This window comes from Panulirus ornatus, chromosome 36 (assembly GCF_036320965.1).
Source record: "Panulirus ornatus isolate Po-2019 chromosome 36, ASM3632096v1, whole genome shotgun sequence".
Classification (NCBI taxonomy): Eukaryota; Metazoa; Arthropoda; class Malacostraca; order Decapoda; family Palinuridae; genus Panulirus; species Panulirus ornatus.
This window is the reverse complement of record NC_092259.1, coordinates 13739682-13760834: the sequence shown is the minus strand read 5'-3', so window position 1 is coordinate 13760834 and position 21153 is coordinate 13739682. Positions and strand designations below refer to the sequence as shown.

General features: G+C 37.2%; 2 protein-coding genes and 1 long non-coding RNA gene across 9 annotated transcripts in view; 1 reads left to right on the top strand and 2 right to left on the bottom strand.

Moving 5' to 3' along the window:
* Nucleotides 1-3375: 3375 nt before the first annotated feature.
* Nucleotides 3376-10387, bottom strand: LOC139760382 (tubulin beta-2 chain). Its single transcript, XM_071683486.1, has 4 exons — nt 10228-10387; nt 7279-7513; nt 5056-5300; nt 3376-4419 (listed from the first exon to the last, which is right to left on the bottom strand). The coding sequence occupies exons 1-4, from the start codon at nt 10282-10284 to the stop codon at nt 3595-3597; spliced, it is 1362 nt and encodes a 453-aa protein (XP_071539587.1). The 5' UTR covers nt 10285-10387; the 3' UTR covers nt 3376-3594.
* Nucleotides 10388-10523: 136 nt separating this feature from the next.
* Nucleotides 10524-20909, top strand: LOC139760386 (uncharacterized). The gene is made up of 2 exons (XR_011715330.1): nt 10524-11514; nt 20161-20909. It is a non-coding gene; the product is annotated as an uncharacterized lncRNA (long non-coding RNA).
* Alg3 (Alg3, alpha-1,3- mannosyltransferase) overlaps nt 13711-21153 on the bottom strand; it is a 128833-nt gene continuing 121390 nt past the window's right edge. For all 7 annotated transcript variants that reach the window (XM_071683492.1, XM_071683491.1, XM_071683489.1 and 4 more), the window contains 4 exons: nt 20755-20875; nt 20152-20357; nt 18237-18434; nt 13711-15589 (listed from right to left, as the gene is read on the bottom strand). In XM_071683492.1, the coding sequence (XP_071539593.1) occupies nt 15418-15589; nt 18237-18434; nt 20152-20357; nt 20755-20875 (697 nt within the window). In that variant the 3' untranslated portion in view covers nt 13711-15417. The remainder of the gene's footprint in view (nt 15590-18236; nt 18435-20151; nt 20358-20754; nt 20876-21153) is intronic.

Sequence of the window (21153 nt, the reverse complement as noted above, 5' to 3'; positions counted from 1 at the left end):
ATAATACTTCTTTGCTTTGAACAATACACACACTACTTTTCCATCTGTTCTACAGTGTACTCATACACCTTCAATCATACTACCATATTCCTTCAACAAATCATTTTCATGCGTCGTATATGGCCATACCAAATTAATAGGTTTGTTTTTTCATTATCTCCTAAATTTAAAAATATAGTTCACAAGCTGTCAACCTTCATTTTTTTTCTCTGGACTTAGGAAAACTGTTGCTGACTGTTGCTGATTCGTACATTATGAGATGGAATTAATATCAAATATAACATATCACCTTGCACTGGACTTTCTTGCCATTCAAGAGAACCCCTAAGGAACGAACCTTCAATATTTCCCCTTTAACTACACTCAACTTCAGCATTGTTAGTACTTACTGATCACTTCCTCATACATACCCCTTAACTCCTAATTCTCCAGTCAAACTGTTACACTTCACAGGCCATTAATACCAAAAAACAGCAACCTACTATACACTCATTCTTGATGCATCCTCCACAAGCATAAATCAAATCCACCTGCTAGTGTGGAACCCCTTTAATTCGTGTATGCACAAATCAGTGTCTTAATATAACCATGAGGCACTTCCAAATTTTCAATTACATCGCTTTGCCTAAGCATCCATCAATTGTTACAAAAGCTTTAGTTATCTGTTCGTGCACATCATAATCCTTCCTAAACTTTCAAGCCTTTTCCTAAATCCATGTCACCTTTTCCATTATCTGCCTGTGCAGATATTGTCAACACTTTAATGTTTCTTAATCCACTGATCTCCATCTTTTGAAAAAAAAAGAAAAAAAAGATTCACTAACCCCCTGAAATGGAGATCTTATAACCAACTTATCACATTGGTTGGAACCTTGGCTAAGATTCTTGACCATAAAAAGAACTCTATCCTGCATTTTACTACAGTCATTTGGAGCAACTCTCTTCCTCAACTAGATGGGTGTTTCAGGGAACACTTCCAGTGTAACATTGCTGCTAAAAGTGAAATAAATTTTGGGTGGTTTGGAGAATATAAAAACCAACCAAATTAAGTTTCAAGGCCAAAGGAGTAATTTTTGTATTGAACCTTAATGTAATGCAAAATCTATAGAAGTTACAGGTCTTATGCCAATCAACTCTTTAGATGAAGCAATTAGTTTCATTAGTATCTGATCAACCAGGTCAAGTTCCAAGATGTCATTCTATAATGGACCAAACTCAGGCAATATCAAGTTTTGAGTTTTATGCGATTCACTTCATTAAATGTTGTAAGTTACAAAGTCTCGTGAAAACTTGATTTCATTTAGGGAGTCAAAAAATTCTATAAAAGGTGAAACTCAACAAAATCCAAACTAGTTACAAGTCTTTTTTTTACGAAGCTTCTTTCAGTGCCAGCAAACTATATTCATTAGCATTTGACTTTTCAAATGATAACCCAGGTAAATTTGCTGGTTAAAAAAAGACTCCTACATGGAGAAAGCAATATTAATCTCATGCTATACAGGTTGCAAGAACTTCACAGCAATTACTTTTTACCTATCAATTAGAGGTCTTTCATAATCAATCCTGCATTTGTGGTTAAATTCCATTTATAGCAAGGATTTATGAAGTCATTGACTCTTAGAATAACAATGTTGAGGTACATTGCTTGGGTTTTCGGCCTATCAATTGCATTGTTCATTAATGCTGCCACCTGAAGCTACATCTAGCTGATAATTCTTTAAACACCTTTTTCATGTTAATGATTTCAAGCTCACACACACACTATGTATATGGCCCATGTCCAGTATGACATTAGACAGGCACACATATAAACCTTCACTTTTTATGTAATGAATCAACTGCACCCTAACAACAAAAACCACTCCCATACACCAATATTCATGAATCTTTGAATGGACTTCTGGCATTATCTACAAAAATAATCTCTTGTTACACATAACAAATGACAACCCTTAACTCAAAGTCAGATTCATTATTGGTAGCTAGATTTTGCACAATGCTCTAGCCCTGCCTTTTGGCAAAATGTTAAAGAGCAAGATACTAGTAATAGGTAAAAACATCAGATCAGGTAGAAGCAGTAGGTTTTAGGAAGGTAATAGCTGGTGTGCAGACCCCAATAAGGGAAGTATATTATAAATACTACCTGTCTGGGTATTGAGAGGGTTAGAACAGTTACATGGTGAGCCAGCACTTTAGTTGTGAAGCTGTACTGCTTCCACTTATGTAATTATCTCTTCTTTCTGCCTCACCCATATGTGGCCTGCTAGCATTGTTTACAAACATATAATCCCTTGTCATATATCACTTGACAGTAATTAGGTAACTTTGTAACTCTAGGTTTTCATGAGCAAGTGCTATGCGTTAGCATTGCCTTTTGGCAAAATGGTGAAGAGTAATTGATAGCAGTAGTAGGAAGGTAGGAATGTTAAACATTAGGTAGTAGTAGTAGGTAGGAGCATTAGGTATTAGTTGGAAGAAACATTTCGTTGTTGTCTATGAATACTGCACTAGAGTTGCCTTCCGCAAGTGGCCCGTTAAGGGTGAGGACCAAATGCCTAGAACTGGCACTGGATTTCAAGTTACGGAGACTTTCGTTGTGGCCACCTCCATTAGGTAGTAGTAGTAGGTAGGAGCATTAGGTATTAGTTGGAAGGAACATTTCGTTGTTGTCTATGAATACTGCACTAGAGTTGCCTTCCGCAAGTGGCCCGTTAAGGGTGAGGACCAAATGCCTAGAACTGGCACTGGATTTCAAGTTACGAAGACTTTCGTTGTGGCCACCTCCTTGAGGGAGTTCCCATAGGGAAATGGCATCAAAGATATACACAAATTCATAGATAGTACATATAAACATTAGGTAAAAGTATTAGGTCAAAACTTTACGTAGAAACCCCTGAAAACATTGCATATGCATTACCCCCCACCAGTGTCCCGTTAATGGTGAAGTGTAAAAGGCTAAGTAGCTGTGGGGTTCACAAGTTATGAAACCTCATTCTGCCATGGCCTTCCCCTTCATTTCCTCAAGGGGACAAGTATTAGAGATAAAGAGACGTGTATGCATTTCCATATTTCATATTCACCTGAGACCAAAGTAGTCACACAACTTTTCTTCCAGATACACTTCAAATCCCTTTACCAAAACATTACATTGCTCTTAAGAGTCATCATGCCTGTTTTCACATTCTTCTAAAAGTCAGCCTGATCAAACCTAATTATAGTTTTCATTTCTCCACTCTATGTACATCATTTGTATTATAATGAACCTTCATTGCTTACTAGTGGTAATAAAAAAATTTCCATCCCAAAAAGTTTTTGTAATATTTGAAATGCTGTTCATTAACAAAAAACATACCAATGGTTTAAAGAAACAATGGAAAATAAAGAAAATTTATTATACAAAAGCCGTAAACAAATATCTCTCTTACAGTAAAAAAAGATGAACACAGAAGAATGAGGTACAGAAAATAACTACTTTCTAGTTAAATGAAGTGGAATGAAATGCAATTTATACCCTTTGATTACAAGGAAATATAATACTGAAGTTGGCAGACATGCTACCAATAGCACTGGATAGATTAAAATGAAAATATCCATTTAATCATACTCTCCTTCAACCTCACCACCCTCCTCTTCAAACTCTGCTTCATCATCAGCAGTTGCCTCTTGGTACTGTTGATATTCAGACACCAAATCATTCATGTTAGATTCTGCCTCAGTAAACTCCATTTCATCCATTCCCTCACCAGTGTACCAATGGAGGAAAGCCTTTCGCCTGAACATTGCTGTGAACTGTTCACTTACACGCTTGAACAATTCCTGGATTGCTGTAGAGTTACCAATGAAGGTTGAAGCCATCTTCAAGCCACGAGGTGGAATATCACAAACTGCTGTTTTAACATTGTTGGGAATCCATTCTACAAAGAATGAAGAATTCTTATTCTGGATGTTGTACATCTGATCATCAACTTCCCTCATGGACATACGCCCCCTAAAGATAGCAGCAACAGTAAGATAACGGCCATGACGAGGATCACAAGCCGCCATCATGTTCTTAGCATCAAACATCTGTTGAGTGAGCTCAGGGACAGTGAGAGCACGGTACTGCTGAGCTCCACGAGCAGTCAAAGGAGCAAAGCCTGGCATAAAGAAGTGAAGACGAGGGAAGGGCACCATGTTAACTGCAAGTTTCCGGAGATCAGCATTAAGCTGGCCAGGGAAACGTAAACAAGTTGTAACCCCGGACATAGTTAGGGAAACAAGATGGTTCAGGTCACCATATGTGGGATTTTGTAGTTTGAGCGTTCGGAAGCAGATGTCATACAGCGCTTCGTTGTCAATACAATAGGTTTCATCTGTGTTTTCAACAAGCTGATGGATGGACAGGGTTGCATTGTATGGTTCTACCACAGTGTCAGAAACCTGGAATGGATGGAGAAGGGAAACTTTAGTCTACAACTCAACTTTCAAACAAATCATTAACACACTGACTTCGTAAAATTTCTGTCCTCATGATTCACTCATTATAAAATGTTTTCACAAATGTTAAAGGAAGGATATAAAAGACTTCTATCAAACTCTGTGCAAGGAAGTGAAAAAGGAAGCAAAATGAAATTTTCACATGCATTTATGCATAATACATAGTCACTTTAAAGCCATGGAGACATTTCAAACTTATATATTTATCTATTATACTTTGTCGCTGTGTCCCACGTTAGCGAGGTAGCGCAAAGAAATGACAAAAGAATGGCCCAACCCACCCACATACACTTATTTCTAAAAATACTGTAAAATTGTGTATAAGCAAGAGTCTGTTTTCAGATTTTAAATCAATGGGTAACCATTCTCTTATCTTGATGTCAACAATCCTGATAAAATATAAACTTGTTTTGAATACAAATGAGCTGTGAGACATTACTTGATGCAAGCTCCTTTCACATTGTTCTTTCCATTTGCCATTTTTTCTTTCAAACTAAACTTTTACTGATCTAAAGAACTAGAAAGGTCATCATCTTGAAATGTCTTTTGGCTTTGTAACAGTTAACAAATGTTTCTCACCTTGGGAGAAGGTACTACTGAGAATGTAACCATGATCCTATCGGGGAATTCTTCTCGTATTTTTGAAACAAGGAGGGTACCCATGCCTGAACCAGTGCCACCCCCTAAGGAATGAGTAAGCTGGAATCCTTGCAGACAGTCACATTTTTCAGATTCCTTTCGAATGACATCCAACACAGAGTCTACTAACTCTGCACCTTCTGTATAGTGACCCTTAGCCCAGTTGTTACCAGCACCACTCTGACCTGCAAGATAAAACTTCTGTCAAGACCTATACATTCCTTGCAAAGTACTTCAAAATTTTTAATTAACATTCATAATTCAAACTGGACAGATTACTCCTCTGTGCCAACATCTTATGTCTGCATCAAGTTAATAACCTTGTTTATTCCTTACCATAAAGTATGGAAATGTCTGCAAGGTCTGTTTACTCCTTATCAAAAGTATGGAAATATCTGCAAGGTTTGTTTACTCCTTACCAAAAAGTATGGAAATGTCTGTGAGGTTTGGCTATGGATGGTAGATTGTTTCTAGACTTTTCATACATGACAGTTAATGTGTGTATAGCAAGTGATGCCATCAACAGATTGTTCTTGATGCTTCCTTGCTAAAGCACTGAAGAATAAATGACTAAATATGGAAAGTCAGCAAGGAAAGGTTAAAAAAGATGATGTATGTCTCAAGAGTGGAGGGCACAAGGAGTAGGGGGAACCAAATTGGTGATATATGTAGGGAGTGAAAAAGATTTTGATGGATTGGGACATGAGCACGCAGTTGGGTGAAAGGCGTGCATGGGATAGAGCAAATCAGAACGATGTAGTACACAAAGGTCAACATGCTGTCATTGGACTGAACTATGGCATGTGAAGTGGCTGAAATAAACCGTGAAAAGGTATGTGGTGCCCTGGGAGCTGTGGTTTTGGTGCATTACATATAACAGCTACAAAATGGATATGAGTGAATGCGGTCTGTCTTTGTCTGTTGTTAGCATTACCTTGCTAAACCGAAAAAAGGTGATCATGTAGGAAAATAATCAATTACTAATGAACAATGCCTAAATCAGGATATATGCATCAAGTGAACTAATCCCTTATTGCATCAGACAATTTATTATTCATCCCTAGCCATGTGCACAACCTTTAACCTGGCTGGTTAGCCAAATGAAACATATTTCAGGAAACTGGCTGGAACATAATTTATGATTAACAATTCCAGCACAACCAAAAACATTACAACTTCTCTGAGATCTTTTGCTTTTAACAAATCCCATTTGCAAAATCAGCATAAGGAGCATACAAACTCTGAAATTACTTGTACATATCTGAAAAATATCAAATGAAGGAGCGCAAATCTTACTCTCCCTTAAAAAGCAATTCAAAAAGTGCTTTTTACAAGTACTGAGTAACCACATAAGGTTTCTCTTCGTACTCCAACTTCACTATCAAAGCCGGAAGCTTAACTCAACTGCTCCCAATCTTACACAAGTATTACTGTATCTATGATCAGCTTTAGTGTGCAATATGAAAAATATCCTGCAAACCATACTTCTCATGCTGACAAGTCTGTACTGAATGTGGTACAATCCCCAGCACTAAGAAATCCTTATATAACCTCAAAAGAATTTCTAGTTTCCATGGCACCTAAATGTCAGATGACTTCCTCTTGCTGTTCAATATATTCCTGCTGTCTGAAACTCCAGTGTACTAAAAATCAGAGTAATATTTCACCATATCCTCATAAAAAAACTTATGATATAAAAAGGTACTAAAGGATCTTTTTTTTACCTCCTGCTTACAATATGGTGAATGTGGTTTGCCAAGACAAGTCTGCACCTTCGCAAATCAAATTAAATGAATACTCAAGAATTTACCGCTGAAATGTCATACAGATGCATCCTAACCTTAATCTGCATCATTAACAATGTATGAGGTTCTACAAATACTAACTACTGAATGCACTTTTATCATGGTTTCCATGCGTCCAAAAACCAAACCTTCATCACAAATTCAAATTTCATTCACTGCCAGACCAATTTCACATCTATGTTAGAATCTCCTATTTCATTAAGTTTTCCTTAAGCAAGACTGCTTTTCTGCAGCCAAAGCTGTAAATAAGTGTTCTTCAACTTATGCCACATGCTGAAAAATTCTGTACAACCCTCCATATCATTCTCATATTTTGCATTACATGCAGTATACTTCTAGACTCTCTCTGAATACATACCAAATACAAAACTATCTGGTCTGAAGAGCTGACCATGAGGTCCAGCACGAACACTATCCATGGTTCCAGGTTCCAGGTCCACGAGGATGGCACGTGGCACATACTTCCCCTGGTTACCCTCATTGTAGTACACATTAATTCGTTCCAGCTGAAGATCCATCAGTTCTTTGTCAACGCCAGATGTGTACTCTCCTGTTGGCTGGATGCCATGTTCATCGCTAATAATTTCCCAGAACTGAAATAAAAGACAGTATAGATCAATTTTCACTAAAAAAAAAATGTATCAAAATTACTGCAACTGGTACAAGTGTCCATGCCTATAAAGGTAAGATACATTATCCCATGACTAAAACTCTCCTTGTAAAGGTTAATCAGATTAAAATTGAAGTTTGGTGTATTAGTGTCACAGCGGCATGAGAGACACCTGTAAACTTGTAAACTTGAAACTTTCATTTGCACACTAAGAGAACCCAAGGTTGTGCACCCGACCTAGATTAATTTGTATAATTTGGTGACTATGTGTCCATCAATGCCAGTGTCATGTGAAGATGACACAGCCCAACACTTTAAACTTTACATATGCATACCAAAGGAACCCTTAAAGGTGTGAACCCAGTTATGACTTTAAATCTCGTGTGAGTGTGTCAATGCCATAACCCCATGAAAACAAATGGCATACTTAGGGGATCCTAAAGGCGTCCTCCTCGGTATGATTTTACAAAAATTTGTATGCGCAAGCTAGTATCAGAGTTCCAAGACAATGACAGCAAGAAACTTGAAAATCTGTATGCATACTAAGTGGATCCCAAGGATGTACAACTGGGAATGATTTTCTACTTTTTCTGATTAACAAATTAAAGAATGGGCAAAGCCAGATACTTCTGATGGTATTTAACTATCAAAAAGTGGGGTTCTACAAGAAAAATTTTGGTTCAAAATGAAAAAACTTACCTTTAATACAATAATTGCACCTGTCAAAATGAAAAAACTTACCTTTCATACAATAATTGCACCAACTTTACATAATTGTTGATTCATTCATTTTTGGCAACGTAACATTCAAAGAAAACTTTAATCTTTAATATATAACTATGTAATTTTTTGAGACAAACTTTATAGCTGTAAAAAGTGAAAAGGAAAATAAATGGAGAATACTGTAGAAAACTTTCATGAATCCCCCTTGAAATCTATCATGTCATCCAAAAGGTTTCTGTCATTTCAATAAAAATACACAAAAAAGTAAGAACTAGTTTTCATTAGAAAATCGATTACTTTGAGGGAGCCACATAAAATTTACTTTTGCAAGTGTAAGGGTTTAAAGGACATTCGGTTTTTCATGAGTAGTACAACAAATATGAAGAGAATGGCATGATAGTGGAAGTGCAATGGTGAGCCTCGCCCTGGGAGAACCACCCTTGTGATCATGGTCTCTCCTGTGCCAGGGAAGTATATAAATGGAAAGGCAATACCAACAAAAACTAATGTAACTTAGTGTGATTGCTGCATGTGGAATAGTGCTAAACATAATATCTTAAATGGTTTTCACCAACAATAATGTTAAAATACCATAACCGTAAAGTAAACTGTTACATAAGTACAAATAGCTCTCAAATGCTGTTCGCTTAATATAGACATATGCATAGATAAGGGAACAAAGAACAAAACACAAGATCTGATGTAAATTTTTCACATAGTTAAATATACCAACAAAGATTTATGTGCACCAAAAAATGTATGGAGTGCAATAACGTGAAAAACAATTATACAGTCCTTTGGGTACATATAGAGACTGCTTACATCAGTGAAAAGCTTTTCTGTATGTATTCCCATTTACTTCTTTCAATATCTACACGTGCTGCCTAGCGAGACATCAACATCAGTGTTACATTTGCAACCATTTTAGTAATTAAACATTTCATTTCTCCCTAAGTAAGATGTGGCCTATTTTACTCGTTCTTTAGCTTTATTTTTCATATGATAAAGTGTTTCATTTTATTGTGAATTCCACTTGAATTCTTAGAAAGCCTGTCGAGTATAAAGTGAGATGTATGAATACTAAGATGGTGAAACAACAGGATAAGTTCAACTGCAAATACATATGAATTCAGTAAGTCAACTATATTTACAATATTATAGTTCCCATACTCAACAGCAATACTCTTCGATTTTTTGTGTAACTCTACAAAAAATCGTTCGAAACTATGGAAACGTCACTAAGTAGCTCAGATGTAGAGAAGGAAAATGAAAGGGCCTATGTCCATTTTAGTCATTCATTCTTAGCTTTCTAATCACGCCACTGGCCTAACATTCCATAGAAGCCACTCAATAAACGTGTCATTCATTACAACTGCATGGAAGCAATGACAGTGTAATGCTTCTAATGCGGCTCCTGTGCTTGCGGGCGTGGCAGCTGGTGCAGCAGGAAGGTGATAACCAAGTATTGATCGCACCAGCTGCACCGCCGCCGCCGTCGCCGACACGCTCCTGCACCACGTTGCCAAAGACTGCACACAGGTTCACTACTTACCCGCCACATACCTCAGTATTAATTCTTAAATCATTAGAAATAAAACACAGGATAAGAACAACTGTGAAATGGACCTCAGCACTCAGGCTGTATAACTTGTGACTAATCACGCATTTATACACCAAGAGGTTAAGTAGGTGACAAGTCACACCATCGCTCACGTCCATAAAACTCAGACACAGCCATAGCTTAAATAAATGCTTAATCATTCAAAACATAAAGACTACGGGTACAACATGTTACATGAGTTACACACCTGAACAGGTGGCAAGTTAAAGACAAAGGCGGTAAAGACGGAAGACGCGCGCACTGGACTGTGACGTCCACCCGGCCCCACAGATCTTTATCTTGCCAAATATCTTAAAGTATAAGTTGATTTAACACAAAACATGCACCAACATGGCCTAAAGAAGTATACATACCTTGGTTCCAATCTGGTTGCCGCACTGGCCTGTCTGGATATGGACAATTTCCCTCATTTTTCTTCAGCTGAGCGTCCTACCGCTTCCGTATCGTTTTCGTTACTGCGGCGAGACCGCTTGAAAAATCGAGATAGGAGGGGCGACCGTTGAGTCAAATAAGGTTTAAAATATTGATTACTAAGGAAAATACTCCGTAAAATTTAATACATTTAGCCTCTCATTTCATTTTGATATGTTTTTTATCATATTGATATATATTTGACTTCAACTGTAGTTTTCCTTGATATACGTATACGAAAAATAATTATAGTTTGTTATTTCGATGAAACTGGCGGGAACAAAAGAAAAATCATATCAATCTCTTTAACTTACGTTTTCTACATCATGTTTGTCAACAATGCAAAAATTCCTAAACTTCGAAGGCAGACTGATCAAACATTAGCTTTGGGTAACAGCAAGATACCTCTCAAACAACAAAATATAAAATAAGGTTGGTAATATGGTGGAGGAAACCGTTGTGATAAACAGAATTCAAACATCAGTTACATAGATCATTTTCTTTAAATCAATTGATTAACCTTGTATTAGTTAAAAGGATACACATACTAGTGAGTTCAGTGAAACATGGTAATTAGTTCAAGGTAACTACATAACTGTCTACACTAAATCCACACAAAAATCATTTCTTTTTACCAAAGGAAACTACAGGAAAACATGTCTATACCTTTAAATTCCGATGTCTACATTATGATTATCAGCGAAGACAAATAAGGAATTTTTAAAAAATGTAACGAAAAGTTTTGACCTGCAGGGCATCTAAGTGATCAAGCTTATAAAATACCAATGATCACTTATAAAATACCAATGATCACGAATTTATATAACCTGGATCGTTAAACATTTCCAGTTAACCGAATTACTCGAAATTCATTAAAAATTCTAAACACCTAAATATATTGCACAGGATAAATATAAACTACCATTAAAGATCAATTAGTCCATGGCTTCGTAATGGTAACCAAGAGTTTAATACACGTCACAGGTTGGAATGCGGCGGTGGCTGCAACCCAACCCTTCATCGATTTTCTGAATAATTCAGATAAACTGGGCGTGTTCAAGGGAATTTTGAAGTGTTGAAAATTACTTATCTCTGTTTGCGTGCAGCTTAAAGGTGCTAGCAAACTGGTACGGATTTTTTCCTATAACTGCTTAAGCAGTGCTTAAAGCAGGTGCATCACCATGTTTTCTTTAAGGAGATACACGTGTACAAGAATTTATTTACTTAAGGTTTGTATTGAGCTGAAATGAAATCTTTCTATGAACCATTTTTTTTTCCAAACGACAAGTTACTACCTTATATGTCTTCCCTAGATTGTTAGATTACAGAAAGTGTCTGAGTTGCCTAAACAAACTTTTGACAGCTTACATAACTCCATTATGATTAAAGGCCTCTACACAAGTATCTTTAAACAAATGCTCCCCAGATATGTAATCGAAAATTAATAGTCCGTTTCATTGATAAAACGACTTAATACTTATGATTCAGTAATCAAAAACTAGATATGACTGGCTCTTTTCACCACTAGATTCAAGCCTACTTATGGAATCTTTCAAGTTTCAACTTACTAATAAGCACGTCTTCTTTATCAAAACAAATGAATTTTATAGTCAGCAACCAGATGCCTATGCTTATTTCTTGAGCAATACCCTAAGACTGTCAAAGAAACTAACATAGATTAAAAAAAAGTATGTAATAGTCTGCCAACTAGTGTCATCGGAGATCTGGTGGTACTCTACGTTCATTTACATATTCTGGTATTACCCATGACTGGCTGGGCCGGGTGGGGAAGCACGTCAATTTCCGCTGCCTTAGCTCAGTGTCTCTTGCCGTCTTAGGGCTGAGCATGTTAGCTGAGTCCCTGGCATCTCAGCCCCGTGCCTGACACCCCATCGCAATGCCTGGTGTCTTGGCCAAGTGTTTAGAGTTACAGCCCTGTGATGCCTAGGACCAGTTTGAAGTGCCTCAGTCCAATGCCTGGGACTTCATCCCAGTGATACACACCTCACTCCACTGTGTGGTGCCTTAGCACATGTTTGGCACCTGAAACTAGTGCCTATCACTTTGGCCGAGTGTCTCGTGCCTAAGCAAAGTGCATAACACTTCATTTGTAGTCTGGTAATCAACCCAATGCCTGACAACTAACCTCTGTATCTGGTGCCTCAGCTCAATGCTTAGCACCTTTAACCAATGCCAAGGAATTCAGCCCCCTGCCAAATACAGATTTATGTTATAAAGAGTAATTCTGAGTCAGGAATAATTGTAATTACTTAACTTCGTATTTTTGTTAAGTACATTATAAGTTATATAACTTCTTATAAAGTTATATATCTTGAAAATAACCATTGAATGGTCTGCGTAGCTTGGCTGTAAGTAGCAGGCTCTCATTTTGGTACAGCACACATGACAGGTTGACACAGGTCAGATTTCTACATCAACCAGCTCTACTAAGTAGGGTGGCTTATTTCTATACTTACTATATTTTATCATGCACATTAAAATGGGAAAAATCATAATCCATAAGGATGTTAAATTTGCAAGATTAAAACTCAACATTAGATCTGTCCAGCTAATAATAAGGTAGAGTTCAAGTATGTGTGAGGCTGCTTTGAAAAACTGGCCTTGGGAAAGCTGAGAGGAGAGCCCCGAGCACTATACCATCAAACTTACCCACCTTTGCCTACGCAGACAGTGATGCTTTCCACACCCCCTCAGTGCACCCAGGACCATTACTTCCCCACCAACCCAGTCATGGACAAAAGTCAATATCAAGGCCGGGCCATGACATATAAATAAGTATGTACATGTACATGTGTATGTGTAAATATATGTGTGTATGCGAGTGGACGAGTCTTTCTTTGTTTGTCTCTTGGTGCTACTTTGCTAATGCAGGAAACTGCAGTCAAGGACGAAAAAAATTAAATAGAATAATAATGATGGAGATAATAATATACATAATGATGATGATAATAATAATAATAATAATAATAATAATAATAATAAAAATAATCACATAAACCAGGTGTGAGTGAAAAAGGCCTTTTCTTCATCTATGTGTGGCACTACCTTGCTGAAGCAGGAAACCCAAATGAGTGTGAAAAAATATAATAATTATTCCTGGGGATAGGGGAGAAAGAATACTTCCCACGTATTCCCTGCGTGTCGTAGAAGGCGACTAAAAGGGAAGGGAGTGGGGGGCTGGAAATCCTCCCCTCTCTTTTTTAATTTTCCAAAAGAAGGAACAGAGAAGGGGGCCAAGTGAGGATATTCCCTCAAAGGCTCAGTCGTCTCTTCTTAACGCTACCTCGCTAACGCGGGAAATGGCAAGTAGTATGAACAAATATGAACATTAATAATGATACTGATGATACTGTAAGAACAGAACAAAAACAAACCAGTATATGGTTCATAACATAGATCAAGGAAATGTTGAAAATTCTTTATTGACATTTATGAAAAAGTGAAAACCCTTCACTCAATAACACACTTATTTAATTCAAAAATTATGACTAGTTTGTAATTTGCACCTAGTTTGAAACTACTTCCTCTTTCAATAGGTCGAAAAGTATTAGCATACATAAAATCGAGACAGCTGAGTTTACAGTCCACTAAATTTTACATTTCAAGAAATGTTACATCTATCGTCTGCCACTCTCTGAAGTCCTAAACTTGTAGAATAAGAACTAAAACATTCAGAGTACATGAAAGAGAGAGAGGAATAACTCATCAGTGGATATCTTAAGGGTATTGGTGGGACTTAATACACTCTTCTTAACTGATTACAGCACTCATCCATCACAGTAACCACCCCCTTAAATAAAACTTATTCTATTTATCCACTGACATGCACTCTTAGATCTGCTCTGCTCTTCATTTAAGATGGCAGACTTTACTGTAATAAACACATGCCTCTTTCTCTACTTTCCTTATTTTACAGGATGAACAATAAATTTCAGAATTCCTGACTGCAACTAGTGTCCATGGTCTATGAGTTAAAACCAAATAAAAGGGTAAAGGAAATGTGGACAGTTTAACTTGGACGGACAAGCACTTGCCTGAGGTGCATGAAACTCATATTTATCTCAAATATGTCTTTATAGCAAAGCAGCTCATCAACAAGCTGGTCTTCCCTATATCTATCTATACTGACCAAACTCAAGTACACCTGCTGCCATGATCACTCCCAGGTATCTAAAACACTATACTTCCTCTCGGTTTTCTTCATTCAAATTCACTTTCCATCCACTCTATCTCATTCCTCCACTAAACACAATAATCTTATTTCTATTCACTTTAAATTACAAGTTTCTACTTTCACATAGTCTGTCAAACTCAGAAACCAGCTTTTAAAGTTTTAAATTCAAATCTGTCTCCAAAGCCATTTCATCAGCAAATAGCAGCTGACTCACTTCTCAGACAGTCCCAACAGACTGCAGACCTGCCCTTCTCTCTGGTTCTTGAAGTGTTTTCCACACAGATTATTCACAACATACACCTGATCCATATACCCCTCTACCACTCAAGAAACCATTGTTCCTCCCCAGCCTGATGCTCAGTGCATGCCACCACCTGCTAACTTGCCACTCTCCCATACAACTCACCTGATACACTTTAACAGACATATGCCTCTATAATTCAAACATTGCTTTCATCCCTCTTGCCTTAGTCTACTGGTATTATACAGGCACTCTGCCAGTCCTTAGGCACCACACCATGAACCATACACACTGAAAATCCTCAACAATAATAATAATAATAATAATAATAATCATAATAATAATAATAATTCATCCCTGGGGATAGGGGAGAAAGAATACTTCCCATGTATTCCCTGTGTGCTGTAGAAGGCAACTAAAAGGGGAGGGAACAGGGGCTGGAAATCCTCCCCTCTCATTTTCAATTTTCCAAAAGAAGGAACAGAGAAGGAGGCCAAGTGAGGATTTCCCTCAAAGGCTCAATTCTCTGTTCTTAATGCTACCTCACTAATTCAGGAAATGTCGAATAGTATGAAAAAAAATAATAATAATAATTAGAAGTAGTAGTAGAAATATAAAAATAATTTTAATAAATAAAAATTAATAAAATTCCGCTATACTGTTTCTAGCAGGTCATACTGTGGACCGTCTACTTTTCTAATTGTTCTTTTCTAATGCTCTTTTAAGCCTTTCAGTGTGCTTATCTGTAGGACGATTATAATAGATTCCACCCAAAATGGCAATGTGGCAACAGTGGAGTAAAGCAGAGCTCCACCAAGTAGATGGGTAAGTGTTCCAGCACAGCTCGATAATGCCTAACACCAAAAGTCTGAAAAGAAAGATAAAAAAGATCAATCCCCTGAAGCAAATAATACTTCTGATTATAGTTTCCTTCGTTGTAGAGAGTAAAGGAGAGTTGGCATTGTTTTGTGTTATATTTATAAAGTTATTTTCTACAGTATCAATGACTGAATCAAGCAAAATATAATAAAACAGTTCTGGCCTCTCAACATATGCAGGAGGCTTGATCAAAGAACTGGGTATGATTAGCACATAACACCTATATGTTTATGATTGGCCATTACTGAAGAAAGGCTCAAAAACAGCCAAAAATCTCAAATCCAGGAAGTGACATTCTACAGTAGGGATTGGCAACAACATCCAAATGGATGTAGCAGTTTGAAAATGATAATTTCTAAAAATTTTGCTTATCTGTTTTTTGATGTACAGAGTATTTGTATTCAGTATGGTGATCATTCAGGGACTTCTTCATGCACTCCTACTCTGTATATCTAAAACTAAAAGAAAATAAAAACAAAATCTGCAATGTTTGAAAAATTAGAAAAGACTCTGTGGTAACTATAATTATCATTTACTATTGTAGGATACAGTACCGTTAGGTTATCAATACAAAGTGAAGAATTAATAGAGATACAGCGCTGGTGGCTGATTCATGTGAGAAACTGCAGAAGCTGGTGACTGAGTTTGGTAAAGTGTGTGAAAGAAGAAAGTTAAGAGTAAATGTGAATAAGAGCAAGGTTATTAGGTACAGTAGGGTTGAGGGTCAAGTCAATTGGGAGGTGAGTTTGAATGGAGAAAAACTGGAGGAAGTGAAGTGTTTTAGATATCTGGGAGTGGATCTGGCAGCGGATGGAAACATGGAAGCGGAAGTGGATCATAGGGTAGGGGAGGGGGCGAAAATTCTGGGAGCCTTGAAGAATGTGTGGAAGTCGAGAACATTATCTCGGAAAGCAAAAATGGGTATGTTTGAAGGAATAGTGGTTCCAACAATGTTGTATGGTTGCGAGGCGTGGACTATGGATAGAGTTGTGCGCAGGAGGATGGATGTGCTGGAAATGAGATGTTTGAGGACAGTGTGTGGTGTGAGGTGGTTTGATCGAGTAAGTAACGTAAGGGTAAGAGAGATGTGTGGAAATAAAAAGAGCGTGGTTGAGAGAGCAGAAGAGGGTGTTTTGAAATGGTTTGGGCACATGGAGAGAATGAGTGAGGAAAGATTGACCAAGAGGATATATGTGTCGGAGGTGGAGGGAACGAGGAGAAGAGGGAGACCAAATTGGAGGTGGAAAGATGGAGTGAAAAAGATTTTGTGTGATCGGGGCCTGAACATGCAGGAGGGTGAAAGGAGGGCAAGGAATAGAGTGAATTGGAGCGATGTGGTATACCGGGGTTGACGTGCTGTCAGTGGATTGAATCAAGGCATGTGAAGCGTCTGGGGTAAACCATGGAAAGCTGTGTAGGTATGTATATTTGCGTGTGTGGACGTATGTATATACATGTGTATGGGGGTGGGTTGGGCCATTTCTTTCGTCTGTTTCCTTGCGCTACCTCGCAAACGCGGGAGACAGCGGCAAAAAAAACAAAAAAAACAAACAAAAAAAAAAACTACTTTCAATATAAAATAGATGAAATCTTGCATGCCAAATATGAACTGCTTTACAAATGGTCTCAACAAATGCCCTCTACTGGTGAAAATCACTGGAAGTACAGCACACATACCTAAGTAATATATTAAGCAGTGTGAGATGGTTAAAAAGCAATGTGTTGTGTCACTTCGGTTAGTTAATATTTGAAAGAAAGGTTCAGGAAATGAAGCAATTACAACATGGGTAAAAAAAAATGCGTTGAGAAGTCAGAGAAAAGAAATTAAGCTGACAGTTTTTGTAAAGAGAATAAACAATTCTCTAAGTAGGGTTAATATGAGAGCAGCAAAACATGGAATAAAAATTCTCAATAAAGGAGATAAAAAATTGAATCAAATTCAAATACATGCCAGGTCTCCCATGGTGAAATTACCTTTACATATGCACATTTACCTACTCTACTGTTTATTATTTATACCAGATATGCAACTTAAATTAAGGGAAACTATACCAGACATGCTACTTAAATTAAGGGAAACTATGTGACCAATCCAGCCACTCTGGCAAGCACTTGGGCCACTGAACAATCCTGACACATTGAAAATGACATGCAAGAGTAAATGCTTAAAAAATCTGCTTGAAAATTCTTTTTACTCATAGAATGATACAAGTTCGAGCTCTTCTTTCTCTCAATGATGGTTCTTCAACTTGATTATATTCATACTACACCCTACTGTTCTGATTTTACTATCTACTTTCTCATATGTAAAGATTTTCCCTTATAACTTTCCCTTTGTATATTTCTTCTACATTACCCTTTGTCTACACATGCTGGGGAAAAATCATTCTTTTCTCCATCAGATTTTGTGGGGTAAACAATTGCCAAATCAAAATGCAGATATCTTGAGAAAAGAACAAAAACAATTTAACAAAACTTATTTGCTCAGTGACATTATGACAGATCCTATGAATATCATCACTTTCAGCAAAAAAAAAAAAAAAAAAAAAAAAAAAGTGACAAGACAAACAGCTATGGATGCTTTAATTCTATAATAAGATATATAATCATCTGAAACATTAAAACAAATAACTCACCTAAACACAATACTATAGCGTGTAGACCACAGCAGGTATGGGAGAGAATGGAAGTACCAAATGTAAAACTGGTAGTGAAGTGATCGACTCACTGTCATTCCTATCAAGTTGCTGACAAACAGAGGCAGTATGAAGAGTTGACATCCCATATCTTTGTCCATGCCAATACTTTGTAAAGTGGCATAATTTGCTAAGTACCTGAAACAAGGTACACACATGAATTGAACAAATGGGAACATCAGTGAATGGGTCATATGGGGAAATGGTAACTGAGTTGGGGTAAAGAGAGGGTGGAGTAAGTACTTTGAAGGATTGTTGAATGTGTCTAAAGGTAAAGTGGTAGATATAGGATGTTTTGGTTGGGGAGGTTTGCAAAGTGCAAGAATGGTGGAAAATAGTTTGGTGAATAGAGAGGAAGTGGTGAAAGCCTTGCATAAGATGAAATATGACACGGGATGGCTGTGTAGTTGAATGTTTAGTTAAGATTTTCAGTGTATGTCTGAGTCAGAATGAATTGCTTGGGGATTGACAGAATGCATGTACAGTACCACTGCATAAAGGCAATTGGGACAAAGGTTAATGTTCAAATTACCAAGGTAAAAGATTGTTGAGTGTACCATAAAGTTGCATAGAAGAGGGGTGACTGTGAGGGTGGTGCCATGCACATAACATCAGACAGCAGAGGAACAATTTGGTTTCAGGGGTGGTAGAGGATCAGGTATTTCCTTGAAAGAATGTGTGGCAAATGCTCGGAGAAGAATTTCTGTGTGACTTTTATGGACATGGAGAAAGCAACCTTATTTGTGACTTTTATGAATATGGAGAAAGCAACCTTATTTTCTAAAGCCAATCAAAGCCAGGTGGTGAGTGTTGTGAATTCAGTGCTGCTCCTGCATCTGTGTCCTGTTAATGCCACATTATCCTTGTTTAGAAATATAAATACAATCTCCACCTAATGCCACATGTTATCTGTTTACCCTGTGTATATGATCAACTGCACAGTATTGTGCGAATTCCCAACAGAGTGGAAACCTCCAAGATGATAGGGTTCAAGCTAATCTAAGGCCTGAAAAAATGGTTAATCATGAGCCTGAAAGTGCTTGTAAAATACAAGAAAGTCTGACTGGTGGCATAGTTGATAACTTCACAAGCTGTTAAAAAAAGTACCCTTCACATGTGTCACCTCTGTCTAACTCATTTCCTCCTTTACACCAATCCTAGATGATGCATTTGAACATAGCATTCAGCTGGATTTATTCTTTATAGTTAATCTCTGCCACATCTAATTATTTGTAATTACGTATTTGTACTGTACAGGGAGGGAGTTTTACACTCCCTTGAACATTCTCTATCATCATACAACTTAAATTTATGTATGCAATTTGCATGTCTCAGTCATTTCATTCCATTCATCCACCACTCATACTATAAAAGTACTTCTTTGCATCTTTTTTCAACAAACTTTTTGCTCAATTTCATGTTATGTTCTCAGGTTGCTCTACTGCTACATCCCTCAAACAAGTATTCAGGGTCTTCATCATTTATCTGTTTTAAAAACTTAAAAGGTTGTGATCAGGTCACCTCTTACTCTTTTTTCCAATGTGGGAAATTTAAAGCCCCTAGCCTTTCCTTATTACTTAACTCTCTTAATTCTGGTACCATCTTTGTAGTGCTCTCCTGGACCTTCTCTATTGGCTCTTTGTAATGGCCAAACATGAGAAGCACATTAAAACTTTTGGCCTTTTGTAGCATCTGTCTGTCTGTCATTACCTATATGTACTGTATGGGAAAGGAGTTTTACACTTGTGGGGCCCCATCTCCTTAACATTCTCTACTACCATGTAACTTCAAGTAAAAAAATTATAGTACTCTGCCAGAAAGCAGGGTTCTTTAAACTTCTCACACTTTTATTTACCTGTTCCAGTGAGTGATGGCAAAGGTGACGAGAAGAACCACATGCAAAACTAGGAGGGATAAGTGGAAGAACTGATTCACAAAAGTCTCCTCATCTAAAAATCTCCAGTTGACAGTCCATTTAAAGAGGAACACCCGTCCAATATCAAACGACATCTTCATATACCCTAATGGATTTTCTATGAGAAATGGAGCCCCAAGAGCCACCTGAAAGTAAGAGACAATAATACAAATGAAAAATTTCATATATGTGGATGTTTATTAGAAAGGATCACCAAGAATTTAAAAACTAATCTCTCTTTCATACTTGTTCACTGGTTCCTGCATAGCAAGGCAGCCCCAGGAACAGATGAAGAACAGAGGAAAGATAAGCAATTATCAAAAGAAATACAGTAATAACTTCATTTACCTTATTGAAATATACCATCTTTTTCAGAAATGTTATAGCTAAACTAAAAAAAAATATTTACAAAATCTCTGAACAACAGTATTGCTATTCAGCCTGTGATATAAAAGTGAGCTTGAATGAATGTCAACAACTGCAGCAGATGAAAAAATATACAATTATCACATAAAACCACAAGGAAAAAACTACTTGAATTACCTGAACTGCTGCACAAATGGTTAGCTGCTTGATTGTGTTCTTTATATGAAGGCAATGGATGTATGCCATAAGAAGGGCTGGGGCAAAGAGAAGGATGTTCATCTTGATGGACACCGCTAAACTGATGAGGAATAAATTATTTACCATTACAAAAACTACTGTCTTCATGTCCTATAAATTAACCATCTTGAATGTAAGTGTATTTTATTTCAATTATGTATGCTTTCTTTTAACAGCTATTGAATATTCATGTATATTTTACTGACAAACCCAAGAAAATTTACACTATGACAGACAGCAGATGATAGGAATACATATGTATTTGGTAATTCCAAAAGGGAAAATTCCTTCACCCCTACAACTGTACTCAACTGCTATCCTATTTTTGTACTGTCACTC

Bases quoted from the DNA above. Each gene is read 5' to 3' on its own strand.
- LOC139760382 (XM_071683486.1), bottom strand. From the start codon at position 10,284: ATGAGGGAAATTGTCCATATCCAGACAGGCCAGTGCGGCAACCAGATT. The intron at 5,301-7,278 runs GTATGTATTCAG...TTTATCTTGCAG, and splicing joins ACCAGATAGTTTTGTATTTG to GTCAGAGTGGTGCTGGTAAC. The intron at 4,420-5,055 runs GTGAGAAACATT...CATCCATTCCAG, and splicing joins CAGTAGTACCTTCTCCCAAG to GTTTCTGACACTGTGGTAGA.